The 24,923-nt window shown below is 38.6% G+C and overlaps 2 protein-coding genes across 3 annotated transcripts in view; both read left to right on the top strand.

Annotated features, from left to right (window-relative positions):
• LOC107083094 (dedicator of cytokinesis protein 7-like) overlaps positions 1-2,586 on the top strand; it is a 32,340-nt gene extending 29,754 nt beyond the window's left edge. For both annotated transcript variants that reach the window (XM_015372067.1, XM_015372066.1), the window contains one exon: positions 1,300-2,586. In XM_015372067.1, the coding sequence (XP_015227553.1) occupies positions 1,300-1,342 (43 nt within the window). In that variant the 3' untranslated portion in view covers positions 1,343-2,586. The remainder of the gene's footprint in view (positions 1-1,299) is intronic.
• A 1,098-nt stretch (positions 2,587-3,684) lies between these two features.
• On the top strand, positions 3,685-23,942 carry kank2 (KN motif and ankyrin repeat domains 2). The gene is made up of 13 exons (XM_015372085.1): positions 3,685-3,771; positions 9,040-9,124; positions 12,745-12,821; positions 14,167-15,507; positions 16,468-16,638; positions 16,721-16,829; positions 17,022-17,600; positions 17,674-17,761; positions 18,805-19,024; positions 20,145-20,287; positions 20,430-20,630; positions 20,709-20,807; positions 22,539-23,942. The coding sequence occupies exons 3-13, from the start codon at positions 12,785-12,787 to the stop codon at positions 22,593-22,595; spliced, it is 3,045 nt and encodes a 1,014-aa protein (XP_015227571.1). The 5' UTR covers positions 3,685-3,771; positions 9,040-9,124; positions 12,745-12,784; the 3' UTR covers positions 22,596-23,942.
• The last annotated feature ends 981 nt before the right edge of the window (positions 23,943-24,923 follow it).

The raw sequence follows: 24,923 nt of genomic DNA, 5'->3' as shown, positions 1-24,923 counted from the left end.
AGACCCCTTTAGTCCAATGCCCTCTTAAGTCTGTTGAAGAAATAAATCCAGCTGTTTGTGTAAGGCCTCAGAGGTTTGTTTGAGAAGGTTAAACAATCTTCCAGCTTGTAATTTGAGATGTTTTACCATTTTAGCCAAGACTGAAAGAAATGTTAGCAAAAGGGCTTCACTGCTTAAGCAACATAATAACCTGCTATTTTACATGTGCAGTCCTTGAATAATTTTGAATTTAGAGAGCTTCATGTTCCTTTCAGCTTGAGGAGAAAAAATGAACTGGAGCTCATTCAGGCCCATTTTTATACCATTTTTTTCTTGTGGCAGTACTCATGAGAGTTGATGTGTGTATGCATGTTAATGCGGATGTAGCGTTAGCAGCTTGCCATGGTTACTTTACCATAGTTTCCTGGTCTCTTACACAATATGTAAAAATTTCCAAGCAGCGAAACCTGCAGGTGAGTCCCTCATTGTTTGAATCAGCACTTTTTTTTTAAATAGAAATAGGCGTGATGAAAGCAATGCAGGCTAATGCTAGAACCTCTCCACAGTTGTTATTAAGGAGGATAAGCAGAATCATGCTCTGTGAAGGCTTTTATGGTTTAAACTAAAAAAAAAAAAACACTACCATACTCTGGATTTTCCAGCAGGTTTTAAGTGAAGCCATATTCAGGTTTTAACATAAAAAAGTCAGATTTCCATGTGACTATTCCTTTAAGTACAGGTAATTAAAAATAAAAACGTTTCATCTTTGTTCCACAAAAAAAAAAGACAATTTGAAAAACAATCCACTGGACTTTGTTTCCAAGTTTGAAGACGTTTCGCTTCCCATCCAAGAAGCTTTTTCAATTCAAAATTCAAAACTTTTTGAATTGAAAAATTGAAAAGCGAAACGTCTTCAAAATTTATGGTTTTTTAATTTTCTTTTTTGGGAATGACTATGATCTAGATGACTGAGAATCTTGACCAGCATGTTTCATCTTTGTAATATTTTTTTTTTTTTGTTTTCACTTCACAAACTTGCACTCTTGTTTCGTTCATATAACATTCTAACAATAACTAAATATTTGGTGGTTTTAACAATTTAATATGTAAAAGCATTCGTGAGTGTTAAAATACAGCTGCCCGTAAATGTTATGCACATATTTTAAGAACAAATTTAAGTCCAATTGAGTCAGGCATATTTGGTGTAAAACATAAGTGATTTTTTTGAAAATTAAAAATTGGGACCATAATGACCTGCTTTTTTATAAATGTCCCCCAATTTTTTCCTGCTATAATAAAACTTTGTTCCCTCTCTTGCAGGAACTCCTACAGCAGGTCGAGTTTCCGCAAAATCGACGGTTAACATGTGGAAAACTTGATAACAACGCAAAGCAACAAGCTGTAGAAAATGGCAGCATCTCCTTCCATCTGTCCCTTCTCCCCCCGCTGCATTGCCCACCAACTGTCACCCCCTCAGACAAACACACACCCCATCGGCCTCATTATTTTATCCCCATACATATGCCCTGCCTCCCAGGCGTGCCTTGACCTCCCCCAAATCTAACACCACCACAGCTACCACACACACGGATAAATGGTCACCTCTTCTCTCCAATGTAAAGTCTCTCCCAAGTCTCACACCACTTTAGGAAAAAATCTCAGCTGTTTATACTTGAAGGTTATCTACTTAGTAAACATTGTCATTTGGTGTGAGGCTTTTCAAGAGGCCTGGGTTTAAAGAAAGCTGTCCAAGTTAATCTACCAAACCCAAAGTAATCTCTTTGAGCTCATTTGGCTGCAGCTTTTTCACCAAACTAAAGAGACCAAACATTGTTTTTGTGAATTGTTAATGGTTTATCTGCTTTGCTTTGAAGATGCTAAAAGTTGCCTGTTTTTTGTCAGGCCTTTTTTTTTTTATTTAAGAGGTTATGCTAAACCAGCCCTGGTAGTAGTCACTGCCAAAGTTTTAAACAAAAAGGTCACCTTACTGTGAGTTTTTTTTTTTTTTTTTTTTGTTATTGTAAATGGACCAAATAACTGGCATTCCTTCTTCCTCCAGCTGTCACATTTATCAGCTCATCTCTGTTAGAATTTAATTTAGAGAGCTGCTGGGCTCATTTTGAGCAAGCTCAGGTCTCATTTCTTGTAAGAAGCCTGAACAGGATGTGGAAATATTATTTTTATTATTTTTTTTTTACTGTGAATCCTTTAGTGCAGCAGTTAATAACTGTTTCTTTCACAGAAACTTTGCCTTTAGTGGGGCCATCTCCTTTATCTACACAAATATGTTGTTCAACTGTTGCATCTTTTGACACTTTGCATTACTGATAAGTGAATAAGCTCTACCTGTGTGGGCGAGCCCTCTTCTGACTGTGGGATCTACTGTTAGAAAGCACTCTGTTTTTGTATTATTTTACCACTGCTTGTTAAAGACTTTTTTTTTTGTAGACATTTATTACTACTGTTTCTTAAAAATTGCACTATTGTAAACAAACATTGGCACATAAACTGTAACAGCCAAACAATCTGTGCTTTTATTTACTACTGCTTTTTTACCAGTTAGTTTTGTATTTATTTAGCTTGTATTCCATTAAATATTTCTTCCTTTTCAGCTGACAAGCATGTCTTTTTTGGGGGGTTGGGTTTTGCGCTAATTGGACTAACAAATGTTTTTAGTTATTATTACCTTAATGTTACCTTCTTACTTTTTGGTCTCTTTGTGATGATTGTGGACCTAGCAGCTTAGGAACCATATTGGGGGGTCAGGTCTTGCTCACTGCATCCAGAGCCATAAAACTAGCAAACCTTGGGAGCTATTTGGTTTTGAGTACTAATCTTTCGTAGACATTTAGTTTGAATTTTCTAAGTTAAGTACAGATGGTAATGATTCAAGTTGACAGATTTTGTTTTCTTCTGTAAATGATATTAAATTATACTGTTTGTTTTCATAACATGGAGTGAGCAAGCACAAATTCTATAGACTAGGAAAACCATTAAAGTATGCTAAATAAAATAAAATAAAATGGCCCCATGTTGTATAGAGCTCTGGACAGTTTCAGGTGGGAGTGGGTCTCACACTGCCCACGTTACCCGCTTGAATTAAACTTTGTAACTCAAAGTTTATTTATTTTTAAAATGGTGTCCTGTTGCATTTTTATTTTGTAAAAAAAAAAAATATATATATATGAGCTGAGCCCAGAAAACAAAAGAAACTCTTAAATCTTAAAATTATCTAAATGCAATGGCGTTTTATAAGAATATTATTAACAAATCCACTGCTATTTGCAGTTTTTCATTGTCTCTAACGCAAGCAGTTTTTTTTTTGTTTGTTTGTTCTGAGAGCTTTAAGGCTAGCTGGGCTATAACATTTGAAATGTTTTTATAATGCTGCAGGAGTTTAAACTGTCAACATTAAGTGAAAGGTGAGATTTTTCTTCAGTTTGGTCAATAATTTCTAATTAAGTGTTGCTTTTTTTCTGCATTTTTATCTAATTTAAAGACAGAATTTGGGATTTTATAAGGACCAATGACAGATCTTAAAGCTTTTGCATATGCTTTTATTGTTTTATTTCATTTCTCCTTGATGCTCATTGAATTTTTGAGCCTATCAGATGAGCACATGTAAAGTGCGTTAGGAAGCGGGCTACAGGGAGCAGAGCCTGAGGGCTGCTGGCCCTTTAAGAGGCGCAGCAGGGAGGGGGGGTCGGAGCATCTTGGCTGCGGTGTTTTTGTCTCCCGTCAGTGAGCGCTCCTGGGCCGAGAAGGTTGAAAGGATTTCTAGAGAGGGACCAGGTAAGAACTGCGAACAAGTTGAATTCCCCCTCATTAGACCACAGCTTTACATTTATTTTTCTTAAACGTCCAGACGGCGCGCCTTTAGGAGACTTTCTTTGTGAAACGTCGGGTCTGCCCATTCTGTCGGTCCTTTCTCTGGAGTAACGGGATCTTAACGCACTGAAGCTCCTCTAAATGCAATCTTTTTCTTTGTTTTCTTTTTATTAATGGAATTTCTCTATGTTCTCAATTATTTTATCTATCCGATTTAGTCGCTACCTTCAGAGGAATGTGAAAGGGAGTCCCTAAATCCTTTGCCCTGTTTTTTTGTGTGTTTATTTTGAGCATCATTATACGCGCTCCAAATGATGCCAAAAAAATATTATTCATATAATATGATTAAATATATCTGGGTTTAAAGGATGTTATGTAATGAATTTATGTATTTATGTTGAGTTAATCTTAACCTTTTCGCAGGATATCTGTTTTATTCGTTTTTTTATGTTTTATTTCTACATCAGCCTAAATGAATCTGGTTGGATATTTTAAAAGGTTTACCCCACAGCCCACTGGAAAAGCTAAATAACAAAGCAACTCCTGTCTGTGTGCAATTATTCGAGCTCAGAACTTTTTTTTTTCTTTCAACATAGAGTAAAAAATAAAAAACAGGATTATAAAACTGATCCCTTGCATAAAGGGTGTTGCATGATTTCAAAATGTTTAATTTCATTAGTAGATTGAAAAAGTCAATTGAGCCTAGAAGTACTCTGGGGAGAGGGTGGGTCCCAGGCATCCCGCGACTTCTCATTACTTCCAGATGTTTTTTATGTTGTTCCTTTTTTTTCTCTCTCCTCACTTTTTGCTCTCAGATTTGGAGACTATTGGGTTTATGGATCAAGCAGGACAGGTGGAGTAAAGTAACTCAAGTTGTTTGCTTTATTCTAAAGTAGTTCTGATATTTTAGAATAAAGCAAACTTTAGTGAGTCAACATGCCAATTAACTGGTATCAGTTTGACAGGCATAATTAATCATTTCCTAAGGAAATGATTCTCTAAAAACCTACATGTTGCGGTTGATTTATTGGCCTCTATGTCGTCAGGGTAGAAACTAGATAGCATTTTGTCCAGATTAGTCAGTTCAGATGTTGTTATTAAGGAGGACTTGAAGATTTTGGCAGGATGTGTGGGTGTACTCATCGGCCCGTTCATCACAGTACTCCACTGTCCCGCTGTTGTATAATGACTTACTGGCTGTATGTAATCATATCACAGAGAATAGTTTGTGACAGCTGCATGGCACTGGGACTGAGCCACTGACTGCACTTTGGGCCTGTCACATGGAACGAGAAGTTCTTTAGATCTCTAATAGTGCCTCAACGCATTAAATAAATGCCATTCTGGTTTGTAGTGAAGCCTGAAAAGTTTCTTTCTTTAAAGCGTGGAAAAGTTTTCCTTACTGACTTTTTCAAGTTATAAATTTTGAGGATGCTTTAGGCGGACCCGTCCACAGCCGGAGTTCCCCTTGCCAAGTTTTACAGCTCTCGGGCCGAGGGATGCTGTGGTGGAATGCGGCTGTAAACTCCATTTGCACACCAGGCCACATGCCGGGCATTTAAACGCCTTGGTGAGACTAATGAAATCACACCTACTGGCTTGGTTCGTCAATGTCTCGTCCTTTGGCTTTATTATAAACATCTTGCTTTTTAACTGGATTTTTAACTGCTGATTTTTTCCTATTGTGACTCATAGCGCAAAAAAATATCCCTAAATCCTCAATCGTACCTATCTGAATTTAAACTTTCCTCTAAATGAAGCAGAAGCACAAGTTAGAGTAGTAAATAACTTAACCTTCTCTTTATTTCAGTTAATAATTGATAGTATTCAAAAGACGTTTGCTTCTCACTCCAAGATTGAAATAGCACACAGACATATGTTGCATTCATCTGGTGCACTGTTTTCCAAGTTGACTGTTATTGCCTAACTTTTATGACTGATAGATGGGGTGATTTTTGTAAGAGCTGGATTAGTTTCTAAGCTAAAGGATAAGCATATGGTTCAGTATTACTACAGTAATGCCGGGCTCCAGCAGAAAGGGCAGCAAAGATAATTCTCCGACATAGCGATTGATTAATGATGGCAGCAAAGAGATGCTCATAGTGAACATATGGTCGAAGTCTTGCTTCAGGATCCTGGAAAGAGTAATTCATTATCTTCCTAAATAATCTGACTGATCTCATCTAATACCTTGATGACTCAGGAAAGCCAGCTGGAATTCTCTGACCGCTAAATGGCTTAGACATGTTGGAATAATCACTATGGCAGATGTTTTGTTGTCCTTATTTTTTGTTGAACATTTTCATCAACACTTCTTGTCCAATCAGGAAGTAATTGATAAGAAACCACTTTACCACACCACAGAGGGTTTACCCCTTCTGTCTGTGCTACAGACAAACACTGACATGATCTTTTAACCCCAACTCTGCTCTGACCGCCTCTCCACCTCGTCTTATTGCCGCCTGGAGTTTGTCGTTCTCCACCTTTGACAATTTTTCCCCAAACACTGGCCCACAATTTTCTTCACTGCCTCAGCATCAGACTCACCCTCCACCCCAGCCGCCCGCCTTAACTACTTACTTGGGAATCTTCTCCAAGGAAGTTTTGTTTGTGTGTGTATCTTTTTTCCGGTGCAGCTCCTTGCTGTTCTGCCCCACCCTTGCTTAGTTTCCTGTTGGAGGTCAGCACAATGACCAATAAGCTAGACTGGCGGGTATTTACTCTGCTCCCGTTCCAGGAGTAATGTGAGCCGACCGGCCCCTCCTTTGGCTTCGCTGTGCATCCACCACCAGACGGCTTCAACCCAGTTACTGTCTGCTCCTCTGCACAACCAATGTTTAATGTGGAAAACAGGCCTTCATGTTTTTTTCTAAATTCATACCCCTTTGGGTCAGGATTCCACTGTCCTAGATTTAAGGGCTGCCATAGAGAGCATGTCCCTCCAAAAGGAGTGGAACACACTGTATTTCCACCATAATATGAGATCATCTGACTTCAGCGCAGTTTGGCTAAGGCGCTTTGTGTCAGGCAGTGACGTACTCAGTTTAGCCACTTTTTTTATTCAGTGACAGGGATTTGTTACAATTTGTTTCTGATTTTTAAAACTCTTAGGACAAATCACTCAAGCTAAGTTTTATGTGTCGTCTTTATTTAGCTTTCAAAACAAAGTCTTGTGAGCATCTAAGATGAATGGCTTTGTGGTTTGCTAGACTGCGGAAAAGCTGCTTTTTTTGTTGCATTGTGTTGTAGTCTATTTTTGGTGGGTGGAACATGCAAATGATAACATTCTTCTAGCTGTAACCTTTAAAAAACAATAAGAACACTATTTACTGTTTATTTGGGGCCCTTTTAGACTTTTTTATGTTATATCTAAATCAAATGCAGCAGAGGTTCAGCTTAGGCTCATTCTGGAGGGGAATCTGTGTTTTACTCTCTTTTTTTTTAGGTTTATACATTTTATACCTTCAGACTCCTAATTTCCCCCTTTTTGTCCTCACTTTAAGCATATTTCTCCCTCTCTTGCTTTTTTCCTTTGCTCACTTTTGCTCTCCTTTTTGTTACTCTTTCTCTGGAGCTGGGAGGAAGTGACTGGGTTGTTTTTGTGTCCTTGGGGAAAACAGATGAAAATCCCCTTCCTGTAACCCTTTTCTTCCTCAGATCTCAACCCATTATCTCTTTTGCAACATAAATTAGCCTGATATTATGACAGCCTGATAAGAGATTTTGCCTTTCTCGTAAGTTTTCTGAGGTAATTAATGAAAAATGTTTTTGTTTCTCTGCAGCCTGTTGCAGATGTTTTCTCAGGAAATTAAAAGCTGATAAATCATTTAGTTTTCATGTAATTAATGCTCCATACCTGAATAAATCAACGTAATGGCTACAGCTGTGTTGGTATATCTGTGGGAGTCTTCAGGCATCAGACAGCGCTGACGTGTTGGGGGATCTGTGTGTTTTCAGGGGAGGCGTGGGAGTTTCGTCAGTCTCCTCTGTAACAGTTGGGATTATTTTCTTATTCCACTGAGGTTTTTTTGTGTTTTTTGTTTTTTTATAACAACACCATTTGCACACAGTAGTTTGTTTTTTTCTATTTCCAAGTTGGAGAAGTTCTTTGTGTTCTTTGTACATGACTAAATTAGAGCCTGACATCGGTCCCCTTAGTGCACGTTTCTTTTTTTTTTTTTTTGTTTCCACTTACTTTCAGCATGTGGGTTTTTGTAGCAGCACTTTGCTGACTGTTTGTTTGTTTTGAGGCAAATTTCCTCGCCGCACACTCATGCACATACAGTTTCTCTCAGCCGCTCTGTCTCTAAGATGCCCCTCCTTGCTTTCTATTAGAACCAGCTGTGGACCTAGCGGCCGAATGAATGGCTCTTTGTGATTTGGCTGTCGTTCCGGGTCTGAAACGATCTGTTTCTCCCTTCGCCCTCCCTCTCAATGTTACTGGCATGACAGCACTGTTAAACAATGGACTGAACAACCAAGAGCCCTGTTATGATTTTATGCAAAGGTCACCCTTTGGTAATTCTCAGGCCCGTCAGACAAAATGTCGACACTACTTTGCACAAGCCCATATCTTAGCTGAGAATCCACGCACAAAGTCATGTATGTGATCCACTGAAATCTAATGTAGTGGTTGAGTGTCCATAAAGGGAATGCATTAAAAGCCTTATGAAATCAGTCTGGATTGCATAGGTGATGACTGTTCCCACCAAACTCGGAGGGTGTGTGTCTGTGCCGTGGGATTTGAGAGTGTTAGTCACAAGAAAACAGCACACATTGCCCAATCACATGGGAAGGCAACTCCCGCACATGGCCTTGAATTGATTAGAGTACCCAGAGCTAAAGTGCGGAGCAGGGTGGGGGGAGAGGAGCGCTTAAAAACAGATCACAAGATCTGAGCAGCTCATTGTATGTATGGGGGTATACTCTTTGCATCCGAGTTGTCAGACAAACCACTGGAATGCTTCAGGATGCTCTTTTTTTTTTTTTTTTTTACTGCATGTTCCTAAAGTGTTGTGGTGTGTTTGTGTTGTTTTGTAACTTGCTGTAAATCTGTTTTTTGTCTGTGTCACAGGAGCTGCACACCTTAAAACGAGGCTTTTCTTATGTCTTCTGATGACTAAGTCAAGATATTACCCATCATGCTTTTTGGTTTTTCAGTCTTAGACTGCTACGGTTACAAATACACGTAGAAAGTTCAGGTTTCCTTTGTTCATACTGTATTTCCCGCAGGTGTTGACTGTTAACGGGAAAGAGAAGGGAAGAAGAGCGAGGAGCCTGGGGAGGAGAGATCCCATCCTCACAGCGCAAGCAGCTGGTATGGAACAGAAAATAAAACCCTTTTTCCTGAGTCAAAACGCATTTCTAAAGGCCCCTTAGCAAAAAAGCCACCACAATAAAACCAGAGAGTAGGTATTCCATGGAAAACGCCTCTGTCCCCAGTCCAGACGCATTTATTTTATAGCATTACCACTTTTTAATCTTTTGCTTTGACAATAATACTCATACAATGAACCCATGTGTCTGTTAAACACAGAAGAGCTGACTTCAAAATGTAGCCTGGTATGTTAAATGAGTCCTGAGGGTGGTCTCGGTCCTCTGACACACCAAAGAGACAAGAATGTTTATGCATGCTGTAAATCAAAGCCAGTCTTCAAATTCCCAGAAGGGATTCAAAAGTTGAGTTGGAAGAAAAACAAAACAAAAAAAACTTTAAGCTTAAAAAAGCTTACACTAGAGATTGATAAAGTTGCAGCATGATGCAGTTGTCTCGTGACATCGTACAGGACATACCACAGACATGTAATTTGTGCTGGATGACCTGCATCTTAGCCCCCAGGGGCAAGCTTAATCTTAATAGCAGGGAATGGAGGGAGTAGACCAGGCAGGGTGAGCTTCCTTTGGTATGGATTTAATGGGGGGTGGATTGGTGATGGGCAGGGAGAGTCGTCTGAAGACTGCTAGATATTTAAGGACAGAAACGGAAAGAAGGTCAGTAGTACTACATTGCTTATGGGAATAAGTGCACACATGGAGACGCATCCAAAGCACCCCCATTCACCACTTATGTAAAAACAGATGTGGGGGGCCTCGCGTTGTGGTTGTTTTGGGAGGTTGATTTGGGAGGAATAGCTTCCAGAAAAGTAAAAAGGAGAAGGGACATTTTAGGGAAAAAATGGGAGGGCAAAAATGTTTTTGAATCTGAAAAAATTTAGCGGACGTCAGCCTTTGTGTCTGGATGGGATGTTTAGTGGCTAAACTGCCGGCTCTAATTATATCTCATCAGCTTTTCCCCTTCTGTCCTCCACCCTCCTGCCCACAAACTCTCACACTCTGTCACAGTCACTGTGTCGCTTTCTCACACATTTGGCCATATTGACACCACACTACAAACACAACACATAATCAGTTCCACACTTAGGCAGGAGATAAACAGACTTAAAATAAAGGCCAAAGGTAGGGAGCCATACATTTCCTTTTTTGTCATCATATGACTTAAGATCACCATAAACACCCAAAGTTTGGATAATGTTTATGTAAGGCTGAGCAATTATTTATATCTAAGATCAAAAATTGGCCTTTAAGCAACTTTTAAGGGAACAGCCTTTACAAAACCTTTTGTATTTCATATTGCTCAAAATTTTAGTGCACACATTGATTATTTATTCTCTTGCTATTAAAAACAGAATATTAAGAGCCATCCCGACTTCCTTCAATATAAAATATTAGCTTCAACATGTATAGAAATGTTATCCATAACATTTTTCTAATAATATCTTTATTTTATTAAGAGACTTCTGCAAAAAATGTAAACTAACAGTCTGCATTTAAGTTTATTTTTGGACTTAAATGCAGAAATAACATTATGTTCTCTTTTATGGATAATATCAATTTAAAATTAATAGCGGCTGTGTTTAATCTAAAATTTACATAAACTAGATGGGAAAATCAGTTATTTCTTATCCTAACTGTGAATGAACTATATGCAGCCTTTCTGTTAGAATTATATATATATTTTTTTTAGCAAAGGAGTAGTAAGAGAGAGAACAGTCTGTTCACCAGGAGTTTTCCTCTTTATTCAAAGCAAAGACATGATTACATTTCGCATTCTTTGTTGGTTTTAGTATCTTACACTAATACGTTCCCAGTTTGATTAGCACTGTTAGCATAAATAATAGCTGACATCAATCTGTTTTGGGGTTTAACATTAGAAGACCTTTACTGTGATATTCCCATGATAATAAAATGTTATAATGCAGCATGTTTTGCAGCTGGGCTTTTTATAAAATGGTCAACTTGGCTACTTGCTGTTATACCTCATGATTCATCATATCTTGTGAGTTCTCTTTTAACCCTGCTTGGATGTTTCTAGAATGAACAATTGATATTGCTTTTATTCTGCTCTTTATTAATTAACACAGATTCAGGGTTAATTAGCTTGATTGCCTGCTTAAATACAGCAAACAGCTGGGTGGCATTTGCACCTAGAACAGTGGTTTTAAAACATCATGACCTAAGAAGAGTACTAACTGAAGCTGCTTTAGTTTCCAGGCCATGTTTTCTTTCTTACCAGATATGTTTTCCTTCTTAAAAGCAGATGGAAAGTTTAGGGTCATTTTTATTTAAGCAGCTGACCAGAAGTGCACCACAAGAGTGAATACCTCACTACTCTGTGCTACAGATTACTTGTGACTTTAGCACATTTTCTGACATCCCACTCATTTTTTTTTGTATAGCTTTTAAAATGTATTTTTTTAAACCCAAATATACCTTAGCCCATGTACATCTAGGGGATTTGTAAAATCCCTTAAAAGAAAAAAAAGAAAGAAAAGGAAACAAAAAGGATAATTCTTGATGGACTTTCCAGCTCTTACACGGTCTGATTAGGAGTGTGTGTGAATGTATACTGTCACACCTCCACACTATGCTGTCATTTCCAGTATGTACAGGTGATGAAAGACCACAGATAAGAAGAATCACACAGTGAAATTTAACTGAACACAGCACTTTAAAAATACCAAGTCTGTTCAGTCAGTGTTTCCAAGTGGCCTACTTTTCACAAACGAGCAAGCACCAGTTATGGTCACAAGGCAGACAAAGGGAGGGAAGAGGAAAAGAGAAACAATCCTTTGCTGAATCAAACTGAGAGCGCCTTAAGAAATAAAGCAGAGTTTGTCCTGTTTCAGCCAAAACTTTTGATCTTGGCTTCTTAGAGCCTCAGCAATAAATTGATGTCCAACTTTGCTGCTGACTTAAACGCAGCCGTTCCCATAAAGTGATGACCTAGAAAGTTAATCTTTTCCAAGAAGACACAATCTCTAAATGACTGGCATGAAGGGGGCTCTGTGTTGTCATTGCCTGCAAGTTAGAGGCAAAACACAAGTAAATTAGTTTTAACTAATCAAATGCATCACTTTTAAAATAACAGCTATGTTCTTGAACGTTAAAGGAGTAGTAGAGAAAGCAACAATTATTCCCCTCTATGAACTCCAGATCATTAGATGATGCTTAGAAAGAGAAACATTAAAGAGCTAATGTGCAAGATAAAAAAGAAGAGGGAGGCTGAGAACTAGCAGAGACTGCGAGACAAACCTTAAATTGAGAGACAAGGGTGGTGTGTGCAGATGATTCCTAATAAGGCTGTAACTGGCAAATCTCGGTGCTGGATTCAGCTGCCAGGAAACTTTCCCCCTGTAACTCCTCTCAGGCTACTAAGAACAGAAGCAAATACACAATCGGCTGTATTTGAAAGACTGAAAGAATAAAATTAGAAGCTGAGGAAGCAGTACGTAGTAAAAGAAACTATAGTGTGTGGTGAGCAGCTCAGTTCTTGTAAACAGACCTTTTAAGGATTTACTTTTAACTTTTTCTCGCTAACATGCAAAATAAAAACTCAGTAAGCTCATTGTTAATTCAAAACTGTCTGTCATTTTACAGGTGAGAGTTTGTGTGACTGAAAAGCAGCTGCTGGTTCATCATGGCTCAAGTGCTGCACATGGACCCCGGTTTCCCAGGTTCGGTTTCATCTATGATATACTAATAGTACCAATAAAGATTGGATATATGCTATGACAATAAGTCTCTATAAGAAGAAAATTGCAAAAGATGCTAAATAAATAATTTCAATATACAATTTTGGATTACATAATTAAATAAAGTTGTTTTTTCAATATGATTATTCATAAGGCGAGTTTATCACCTCATCTTTCTTTGAGCCACAAACATCACTTGGCATTAGTATATGTAGCATTTATAGCTAATGAAAAGATGATTCCCATTTGTCTGAATAAGAACCTGGTGACTGATTTATCTGTTAGTTGGTGAACTACAATAAGTTTTACATTTTAGAGGTAGATGTAAGAAAGAAAATAAGATGTGCATGTAAAATAAGTTATTTTAACTAATGAATTCATTTTTACTTTTAGAGTTTATTTAATTTCCATGCTATTTATTTTACATATATTTCTTACGATTCCCTTGCTTTATGCTTTTGGAGGGTTAACACTGAAGATACAATCATAACAGAAATGTTTTAGTGAAGTAATCATTGTGCCAGCAATTGTTTAGAAAATATAGGAAAAAAATAATACATTTTACAGATGAAGGTACCATGAATTCATATTGGGATTTAGTTATAATTTGTAGTTGTGTATTACATCATCACTCAGCCAATTGTCCCTTTTTTATTTTTAGCTTTATTATTAATTTGCACATGTCTGTTAGAGCTGAAATAATGAATCCAATTAATCGTGATTAATCGGTTAAGGAAATAATCGTCAACTAATTAATCTAATGGATTAATCATTAACTGGAGTATAGAGACTCTAAAGCATGTCATTAGCTGACAGAGCGACCCACTTAGAGCAGTAATTATACCAAAATTGTAAAAAAAAATAAGGTTGTTTTCTCCTCATTTTATTTTCTGTAAGAAATCATCTTTAAGGAAATTTTGCAATCTGATTATAAATCTAGAAAATAATGAATAGATTAATCAATTAGCAAAATGATCTTTAGTTGTAACCCAAATTTATGGTCTTCCTAGAATGATTTAAAATTGTTTTGTCTAAAGGTTTTAGACTTACATCTCCTAAAACTCTTTGTGCTTTATTGATGTATTTGCTGGTCCAACTATAACTTCATGAAATATATTCTCCTTAAAAGTATTTTTTTCAATATGTTCATTAGTTACTCAGGACTGATTAGACTTAACCACCACTGGCCATTTTGTATCCAATTAGGCAGACTTTACAGAGTAAAAACACTAATACACAAGATTCCTCAGAGTATTTTTTTTTAAGTCTGAGCCCAAGATTAGACAAATATTTCAATTTGTTTTATATTGACTTCCTTTCCCTGCAGGGAAACTGAACTCGCCTGCTCCTCCAACACTGCACACCAAAGAACAGGAGGCGCCCTACTCAGTGGAGACCCCCTATGGCTACCGTCTGGACCTGGACTTCCTCAAATATGTTAACGACATAGAAAAGGGGAACACTATTAAAAAGGTGCCTATACAACGTCGGCCACGGTATGGCTCCCTGCCTCGGGGCTATGGCTACGCCGGCTCCTGGTGGACCTCTACAGAGTCTCTGTGCTCCAATGCAAGTGTGGAGAGCAGGCATTCCTCTTATTCTTACTGTGCCCCAGGCTACCACACATCACAGAGACCCAGCTTTAGTACAGCTCGGGTCGAGAAGACCCTTTTAGATGCTCGCAGGAAGTTGGAGGAGGAGAAAGAAGGAAGGAGATTCTCAAACCTTGGCAGCATGAACAACAGTGTTGCAGGCTCCAACACCTCACTCAGCAGTGCACACAGCTTCAACCGGGCACATGGTGGGGGTGGAGCCTATACCCCTATGAGCTCCGGCCTGTCGACACCAGTGACTCCGACCCCTGCACATTTACAACATGTCAGAGAGCAGATGGCTGCAGCCCTCAGGAAGATAAAGGAGCTGGAGGAGCAGGTGAAAACCATCCCTGTACTCCAAGTTAAAATTTCTGTTCTGCAGGAGGAGAAAAGGCAACTTAGCGTCCAGCTGAAAAGCCAAAAGTTCCTCGGACACACCCTGGGTTTTAGCAGAGGTCGACAACGTGGGGAGCTGTACATCGACATTCCTGAGGAGGAGGTTGGCACAGGAGCTAAAAGCCCCAACAAGACAGCAGAGCCATTGTCTCCCACTGAAGTCTCTAAGCAGGATTCAGGCTGTGAAATTGAGGACACAGTGATTGTGGGTGGAGCACGACCAGGTGCTAAGCGAGAAGTTCGCACCATCGGAGTTGGACCAGAGGGATCAAGAGGCAGTCGTGATGTGGGGGTCTGGGTTCAGGAGAAAGATCTGGGACTTCTCCCTGAGGCAGAGGTGCTCAAAGATCAAGTAGGTCAGCTTGAGGGCAAGCTAAAGAGGACTCTGCAGGAGCTCCAGGCTGCACAGCTGCAAAAAGCCCCTAAGGCCGAGCATCCGGTTATGGCAACCAGCATGGGGTGGCAGGAACCGCAAGGCAGCAGTCTGCACACTCTGGTCAGCTTCACACAGCAGCCACAACAGAGGGAACAGAGAACTGTGGGGATTCAGGTGTACACATTGGAAAAGCCTACTGTGGTGGAGGTGGGAACGCTGCTTCGAGCAGAGACCTGCAGCTCTCCCTCACCTCAACCAGCCACTGGAGTTGCAGAGGGTCACCACAAAGGAGCAAATGAAGGTCTGTATAATTAGACTGAAAAACTGAGAGCTTTTCAATCAAAGCAGTTACACTGATACTTCAGATCCAGTATTCAGCATCTGTTTGTTTTCTTTAGCCTTAAAAAGGCAGCTAAAGTCCAGCAATATGGTGTTACCTTAACATCTACTCTTTGCTGTTTTAAGGGCTTTAAGCTTTTACAATTAGGCCCTGTGGCGAGTTTTATAGAGACCAACCAGACCTGGTGTGGAGCCCACTATGTTAGAAAATTAGAGCTGCGTTTAGTCTGCAAAATCCAACACAGAACCACTGAAAAACATAAACTTGCTGTCTTCCATTTTACCGCCTGCCAAATGTAGACAGTGCTCAGTCTGCTGCTCAATTCTAAACTGCATTTACAGCTTTCATTTCTTTAATTTACGACTCTGTTTATAAATGTGTAGGCTTTTCATATTGTCATCTGACATTCATCAATTTGTTTACAATGATTCCTTTAGCATGACTGATCATAAATACTGGTAAGAAGTTGGAAAAAAATCCATGAGCATAGTGTTTGTTATTTACGTGACAATCCTGTTAAAATGCATAACCAGGCAAATCTTGGGATTTGTTTAACCTGCTCCATTTATTACACTTACCCAGATGGTACAGGAAGCATCACAGGGAGGGTGAGAAAGAGAGATATTTAAAGAGACGTAATGATGTGGATCTTAAATGGTTAAAAAACACTTAAATAATAAAAAGAACTAAACTGCTTTGGTTCAAATGCTGCTTTATTTACCAGTTTCTGTTTCTTAATCAGCCATTTATTTATACAGAATGTGCAGAGCCTTGCAATCAATTTCCACAAAAAAAAACAACCCCCCCCCACTAAAACTAAAACAGATGGTACAGATTCAAATGAAATGCTTTAAAATGCATTGCATCCCATTTCTTCCTTGCAATCCTTTACTTATTTAAGTTCTTCCCATGTCTCAAAAGCTCCCGTCGAGTTACCGATTGCAGTCAGCTCCAAGCAGGTTCGTGATGTCCTAAAAAGTGGGTTGTCCACCTCTGTACCTGTCAGTAATCCTGCCATCGTCATAGCGTCTAGAGATCAGATTGGTTTGGTGCAAACCCAAGAAGAGTCTCACGAGGGCTTTTCTAAAGCAGGTATGTGGATTGATGTAATATAACTGTGCTTTAAAAACATCATGATGTCATTTAACATTTGATTGATGGCGTCTTTTTTTAGCCTCATCTCCCCAGTCCTCTCTGAGATCAATTATGAAGCGGAAAGCAGAAGGTGAACCAGGCTCTCCCTCTACAAAGAAAAACCTGCAGTTCATTGGAGTCAATGGAGGGTAAGTGGCTATTATAGAAGAGCCATTTTTACCCACTGAGCACTGTGATCATTAGAGGCAAAGAACTGCTGTAAGTGCACAAAAAAGAAGAAATGAATTCTGAGAAATGAAGCTATGGAAATCTTTTTAATACTTACCATGAACTGATTTAGAAAAAACTTTCAAGGAATAAAAGGTATCATTGTCTTCCAGCTATGAGTCCACCTCGTCAGATGATAGCAGCAGTGAGAGCTCAGATGATGGGAGTGACTCCAGTGAATATCATGAAGCCAGAGAAAAATTTCCAGAGTCCAACAGCCAGCACCAGCACATACTCGTTAATAAGACTTCCAAGTTCCGAGAAGAAAGCACCAGTGTACCTCAACAAACTGCCATAACAACACCAGCTATAACCCATTTGCAGCAGAGCTCCAGCCAGTCTGCAGCAATGGATACAAAACTGTCAGATAAAGCTCCCCAGTCGCCAGCAACTGACTCTGTGGAGCAAAAATGTGCCTCCCAAACTTCAATGACAAACTCCACCTCAACTCCTCCAGCCATGCATTCTGCCTCCACTGTGGACAAGTTAACAGAGAAGCACACTGTCACCCTGGAGATCGCTTCCACAGCACCTAACGGGGGATCTGCAACAAACACCACTAAGTGTTCTTCAACATTTGTCACCAAATCTCCAGAGGTCAACTCTCAGTCGGAAACATCTACCACCTCCTGTCAGTCGGAGTCCAAAGCAGCAGCTGAGAGTATTAAACAGGACTCTTCTAAACCAGTCAGGTAAATGTAGACATTGTTTAAGGACAGTCTGTCAGCAAAGAGTCAGTCTGATTGTTCCATTTTGTCTCTGCAGGCTGGAGCTGAGTGAAAGTCTGATGTCAGCTCTGTATACTCTACAGAAAGCCCTTGGGGAGCCCAATGCTTTCAGCCAACAATCAGCAGTATGTCTCCAAACTAATTCAGTCATTAAGCACTTCTAAGAAACTCATGAAATTAGTGCATTTTCTGTCTTGCAACAACAGGATCACATACTTTGTCAATTATCCTAGAGTTTTTGCAGCATTCATATCTCTTACGACAAACTTCACTGTGTTTTAGTAGGGGTTTTACTGTGATAGGGTAACTGAAAGTAGTGCATAATTGTTAATTATTTAATATGAAACGTAAAGTCTTTCTTACAGTTCGAATATAAATATTTGCATTCATTCTCTCTGAGTTTAGTAGATGAGTCTTTTGTATTTGCACATCTGTAAACAGACTTCTTTGCTCCTGTTTTGTGAAAAAGCTCAGTCAGAATGGAGGCAGAGCTGCTATGAACATGATCTAAATCTTTTCAAAGATTCTCGGATCAAATTAGTTCTGACATATATATATATATATATATATATATATATATATATATATATGCTTAGATCTAGGCCTTTGTATTTTAGCTGTGACTATACAATTATTTTTGCTGGAAAATCGAAGTTCTAATCTTAATTATTTTGCAGCCTTTAGCAGTTAGAATTCCATTGCATTTATCTTGATAAATCTAGTCATGAACCCCTTCTAACTTTGCAGTCAGGGCTTAGGGATAGCTTTCCCCCAGCATGTTTGTGTCACCAGCCCATGTCGCCATGTGGGTGATTTGCTCCTGTACAATGTCAGTTTGCTGTATAGTAGGTCAAAGACATCAAATTTGGTCTATAAATCAAGAAAAGCTTTTCCCACAGGTTTGTCTGCTACAAGGTTTGCAGTAAAACGAAAATTTTACTTTTAAAAGTTTTTAAAGTATTACCTTTTACTGTAGTTAAATGCCCATGAGGGCCAGATTAGTGTAATCCCTGATTAACAGTTGTCCTCTTAACATATTGTCCAACATAATCTGTGGATCTCTGTAGCCCCTACACAGTCATTGATGACACAGTCATGCCTTTGTATTTGTGCGGCAGTCTGTTGATTGTTTGTTTTCCTAAAGCGTCCTCATTGTGTCTGATCACAGCGGACAGCCTACACCACCGTCCTACAGGAGTGGCTACGTGTGTCCTGTCACAAAGCAGCCAACACAGCGGTTGTCAAGGCCTACATGGACACATTTAACTCCATCTCCCCTCAGCTGCTGGAATTTGTAATCAACATGGCAGACGGCAATGGGAACACGGCGCTCCACTACACTGTCTCTCACTCCAACTTTCCTGTGGTGAAGCTTCTGCTGGACACAGGTGAGAGTGGAGAATTTTGTAATCACTCACTGACAGTTTGTTAAAGGGGGTGATATGGCTTTATGTGAGCCTTTATTGAGGCAGAAGCATACAAAGTGTTATTGAGTAACTACTTCATATTGGCATGAAAAATGTGTGGTAGGGGAGAAATATGAAACAGTGTGAACTTTGGTTTTAGAATTTCCCAGTTTGTGAAAGTATCAAAACAGAAAAAAGCAGACTTGGGACACATATTTGTTCTTTCAGACCTTTATTCCCTGTGCTTAAAAGCTGTGTCCTTTATTCCTAGTGGCATCTGATCTACTTTTGCTTTGCCACTCCTTTTTTTCCCTTCCTTTATTCCTTACTTTCTTTCATGTGTTCTTCAATCCTTCCTTAAATTCTTTCTCCCTTGCCTGTATTTTCCTTTCTTGGTAGTGTCTTAATATTTTTGCCTTTAATTGAGTCCTCTAACTTTGTGCTCCTTCCATACTCCCTTCCAACTGTCCTACTTTTCTTCTGCTTCCCTTTTCTCTGTCTGTTCTCCTTTTTTATTTTCTCTGTGTTTCCTGGTGATCTTCCTTACTCCCTTTATGTTTTTCCTTCCTTTTTTCTTGTTTCTTTTTAGAGTAGCTAATTATTTCCCTTTTTCCCCTCTATTTTATTTTCATTACTTGTTTCATTACTTAATTTTTTTTCTGTGTACTTCTTTTTTACTCTGTGTTTTTAAAGGCCCTTACTTCCCTTTTCCTGTGATCTTTCGTGTTCTTCCTCCATGTCTTTTGTTCTTCCTTTCTGACTTTCTATCTCACTTTTCCCCCCCTCTATTGTACTATATATTGTTTTGTGTGAATCTCTCTTTTTTTAATAATTTCCATACATTCAAAACATATTTTTATTTTAAAATGGGTTTGCTCTACTGACGATAATAGTAGTATGAGACTGGGCAAAGCTGAAAAAAAGCCTGGATAAGAGAACAATAGTAGTAGAAAGTATTATTCCATGGTTTTGACATGCTATTATGAATATGACAAGTGATGTATGTTGCATCTCATTAATTAGCCTTCTGCCTGTCATTGAATCTTTTTCTGCTGCTGCTCCTGAATCACCTGCCTCACTGATTGCCCTCTCTACCTGACAGGCCTGTGCAATGCTGACAAGCAGAACAAGGCAGGCTACACAGCCATCATGTTGACGGCTTTGGCTGCTTTTCACTCAGACAGTGACCTCCAGACTGTCCTGCAGCTGCTGCGCACAGGGGACGTCAACGCCAAAGCCAGCCAGGTGCGCCCTCTGCTGCTCCTTATATTTTACTACACCTCAGTGCTTTAAAAACAAATTTTTTTTACAAATTAATTTTTATTACCAATACCAGATAAAGAAGTGCTGACTTAGTTTTAGTGTTGGTGTCCTCATGTGTTTGCAGGCTGGGCAGACGGCACTGATGCTCGCAGTGAGTCACGGACGAGGGGACATGGTTCGGGCGCTGCTGTCTTGTGGAGCTCAGGTCAACATCAGAGATGATGATGGCTCCACTGCACTCATGTGTGCCTGTGAGCACGGTCATGTGGACATTGTTCGTCAGCTACTCTCTGTCCCAGGCTGTGATGCAACTCTCACTGATAATGTAAGCCTATCTAGTCTACCCACCTCTGTTCTAAATCTTGCTCTTGACCCCCCCGTCTAACTTGCTGTTGTCATGCAGGATGGCAGCACTGCTCTGTCCATCGCCCTGGAGGCCAGTCAGAACGACATTGCTGTACTTCTCTATGCTCACCTTAACTTTGCAAAGCCTCCATCACCTGTGAGTACTGAGTTAGACTGTTTAAAGCTGCTTTGAATACCACATTGGCGAACTATTATAGTATCTAATGGTCCCAAACTAACCTGAAAGTCAAAATTAAAGAGTTTTAAGAGAAAGATCCCTTTGCTATAGAGGAAAATGTAAATAAAATAAATAAAAACATGAGCAAAAAATATCAGCTGGAAAAGGTTCCCCATGAGTGCTCTGATTGATAGGAGGTGGTTGGATTTAAGACTTGTGAAAAGAGAATCACAGAAAACTGTGCATTCAGTGTTACTTTCTTTTTCCAGAAGTGAATTTCAGATTAAAGTTTTTATTATATCCAAAAAGGGGATCTTACTCCAGGTCAGCACCCCATGCATCTTCAATGCCACCCCGGCCAGCTGGTGGGGTATGCAACCATAAGCATTGACTAATTTATCCAGCCATAGTATAGAGAATTTTCCTTTCTAAATAGTTTTACCTTCCACCTTCCAGTTTTTTGGGGGCATCCTGGATTCCCTGGAGCTCCTCCCTTTTGCAGCAGCAGGTCAATGAACTGTTTACTTAGAAGTCTGTCCGCTGTTGAGAAAGGAAAGTTAAATAAAATCTTTCATTTGATTTTTAGCAGGTAGATTCAGTTTCCAAATAGGGGGCAAAATATTTCCATTTTTGATCTAATTTCTTTTTTTTCAGTTATTGCTATTATTCAGTTATTATTATTATTAAAAATAAACTTAAAAAAGAACTAAAGTAAAGTAAATCGACTCATTGACTCGAAAACATTCCATCACACGAAGCACGCTTGTGGGGATAGTGGGGAGGAAAAAGCAGGTATACAGAAAGAAGCATAAAGAAAGATACAAAAGGCAACTGTCAACCAGCTCCCCAGGCAGCCCCGTCCAGGAAGCACACAGCCAGGCAGTCAAGCTCTGAGCCAGCTCCCATTTCAGAGAATGAAGAGAGCACATCCAGCCAGTCACAGTCAGAGAAACAGGACTACACTGGAAAAACAGGCCAAGCTCGAACATCTATAAACAAAGCTGTTAATGGCTGCATCACAGCTGATATTTCTCTCCAGAATGGTGTCACAGCAAAACAGGAACAGACCAAATGAAGCTACTATGAGAAAAAGAAGAGAGAGCATAGCATTAGAGACTTAACTAACACATTTTTCAGAGTGGAAGAACAGAGATAGAATGAATCAGAAAGATGAAAAAAGGTCCCTATGTCCTCCCGCAGTCTAAGTCTATAGCATCATAACTACAGAGATAGCTCAGGATAACCTGAGACACTCTAACTACAAGCTTAATCAAAAAGAAAAGTTTACCCTACCCTTAAAAGTATGTGAACACAATGTCAAGGAGAAAAGAAAGGTTGCTGCTGCTCATAAGGGAATTTAAGGAAAGTTCTATTTTTTTTTTCGGTGGAAATTACATTTCATCATGTTACAGTTAGAGACGCTTTTCACAGGTGCAGAATATTTCAAATTAGGGCTGCAAATAACAATTATTTTGCAAATCGATTAATTCACGATTAATCCGATTAATGCGCTTGGAAATTCCTCGTTGCTTTGAGAAGTTTGGAATGGTTGATGGATAAATGGATAGGTATATCGATGGATTATCTATAATATAAATCGAAATGTATGTTTTAAGGACACCAAACCTCCTACATAATATGACTCTCAGAAAGTGTATAAGTTTTCCATTTCACTTATTGATCTAGTTATTTTTTGCTTTTTTTTTTTAGGTGTCACCGAAGTCTCCTCTCTTGGGTTCCTCTCCTCCATCTGGGGAACCAAAATAAATCATTCCAGCAGCTCCCCAGCTGCTCCATTCATGTTTTTCCTTCCATGTAATTAAGATAACCAGTGGGTTTGTCCACGTAGTTGTTTCATTCAGATTTTTTCTTGGTACATTGCCTTGTGCATATAATAATTTCTTAAACCATTGACATATTTAATTTCTTTCCGTCTTTGTTGACTTTTAAATCCTCAGTTATGGTAGGGAGTATACAGTAGGTAGTGTCATCAGTCTACCAATTTTACATTTCTGTCCTCTACACTGTTTGTGGTGGCACTTACAAGTCAAAACTGCTAACCAAACTTCATTAATTTCATTATTGTCAGTCATTTTCTGATTTTATTTATAATCTTTTTCATTTTAAATGTTTTCAGGGGCAAAGCTCCTGCAGTAGCATCATTATTTGTGACAATTACTGCCATTTGGAAAAGGAAAAGCCAGGCCTACCATAGATAAGTGTCCTTGCATCAACTCGCTCATTGGTGCTACTAAATAAAAAACACAAAAACCCAACACCATATTATGTCCATATTTCTACACAGGATTTATTTTCACAGGATTTATTTTTATATATATTTTTTTTTGTTCTGAACTCATTCAGGACCTTTAATAATTACGATTTTTTTTTTTCTATCTGAGGAAGAGGAAAAATTATTACCAGGGGACGAATACAAACTGTATGCATTGGCAAATTGTACCAAAAGATTTGTCTTTTCCCTCATCTGCAAGATGGTGTGTAATACATGGTTGTTGTTTTTTATTTATAATAAGAAAGATATCCTCAGCAGTGATAAGGAGAGATTGGATTGTATCTGTTTATGCAACGTGTGATTGTAAGTCTAACTGGGTTAAATAGTGACTAAAAGCGCTAGAGAAGCTTGTCAGGGAAACAGGAGGTGAGCATTCAGAGTCTTTAAAAGTGTTTCTCATGTAAGATATAAATCCTGAAATAATATATGTCAACACAAACTCTGAATGATTATGCATAAAGTCTAACTCAACAGAAGTGCATTGGTTGTTGATGTCCAGATGTCTTTTACTTTTAAAGGATTTTTTCACCTTTTTCAGATCCACTTTTTAGTGAAGACTTTTGATAAACTTTGCTGTTTTTAATTTAAATATCTATCTTTTTTATACATATAGAACCTTTAACCTCACTCCAAGTATGTAATAGCACAGCTCTGTTGGTTTTCTGCTGGTTTCTGTAAATTATAGACCTCTGTAATATGTGCGTTTGAAAAAATACAAACACATTTACTTAATAAATGTGCAACACGTTTGTCTTCTATTCATATGGGGATCTTGCGTGTTATGTCATAATCTAGACACAAAATGCTGCATATTTTGCACAAAATAGTGCAAACTTGTTAAATTTTAGAAAATATAAGTGATCATTTTAACAATTTGTTATATGCAAGTTAGAAAATATTGGTGTACTTCTTTTTACACACGAGTCCTGCCTAAATCAGGAGTTTGAAATTTCATTTACAAAGAGCTCTGGTTATATGAACTTTACTGTATTTTGCAATTTTAGTCACTTTGTACTGTTTGAAATACCATATCCCTCTGCTTCATGACGTAATCAGGCTTTTGTTGGTCTTTTAGGGTCTTGTGGGTTAAAAAAAACCCTCATTAATAATGCTGGTATTTCAGGATAGCCTAAAAGGTTTTTTAAAGATGGTTGTGAATATTTGAAAGATGAATAGAGTCAAATACAGGGCATTCCAAAACAATAAAGTGGTTAATATCACAACATATTCATAAGTTAGAGTGGTGCAGTCAAAGTCTAGACATAAATCCCATTAGAACATCTAGGGAATTCATTCTATTCATATAGTACCAAATCACAAAAAAAAAACTAATCACAAAGCACTTTATAAATAAAAATAAAATTTTGTCCAGTCTTACAGTTTTATTACATAAGTTTCATTCTAGTTTTAATACAATTGATTCGATTTCATGTTATTTTAAGGTTTTAGACTTGGAAAATGAATGTCCACACATGCTCCCCATCCAGTCTAACTGAGCTAGAGCTACTCGAAATAGTTGAGAGCTTGTATGAACAGCTTGTATTAACATAGAATTAAATACTTAAATTACCTGCAGCTATATTGGCACTGAAATGTAGTTCTTTAATGGATAATGCTGATAAGCAAGAGATCTCTCCAATTCACAGAGTTTATCTTATTGTATCGTATGAATAGTTTAACTATAGCCTCAGGACTGGCAGGATCCCCCCTCCTGAAGAGAGGATCTTATATCTGCTATTCCTAATGAAGGTAAAAATCACAAAGACTGCTGCAATTATAGACCGATATCAGTCTTACTATTA

This window comes from Cyprinodon variegatus, unplaced genomic scaffold, assembly GCF_000732505.1.
Source record: "Cyprinodon variegatus isolate N-32 unplaced genomic scaffold, C_variegatus-1.0 Scaffold68, whole genome shotgun sequence".
NCBI lineage: Eukaryota > Metazoa > Chordata > Actinopteri > Cyprinodontiformes > Cyprinodontidae > Cyprinodon > Cyprinodon variegatus.
The sequence above is the reverse complement of the archived record's forward strand: the minus strand, read 5'-3'. Positions and strand labels throughout refer to the sequence as shown.

Coding starts and splice junctions, on each gene's coding strand:
- kank2 (XM_015372085.1), top strand. CDS start 12,785: ATGGCTCAAGTGCTGCACATGGACCCCGGTTTCCCAG. Junction 16,639..16,720: donor CGAGGGCTTTTCTAAAGCAG/GTATGTGGATTG, acceptor GTCTTTTTTTAG/CCTCATCTCCCCAGTCCTCT. Junction 19,025..20,144: donor GAAGCTTCTGCTGGACACAG/GTGAGAGTGGAG, acceptor TCTACCTGACAG/GCCTGTGCAATGCTGACAAG.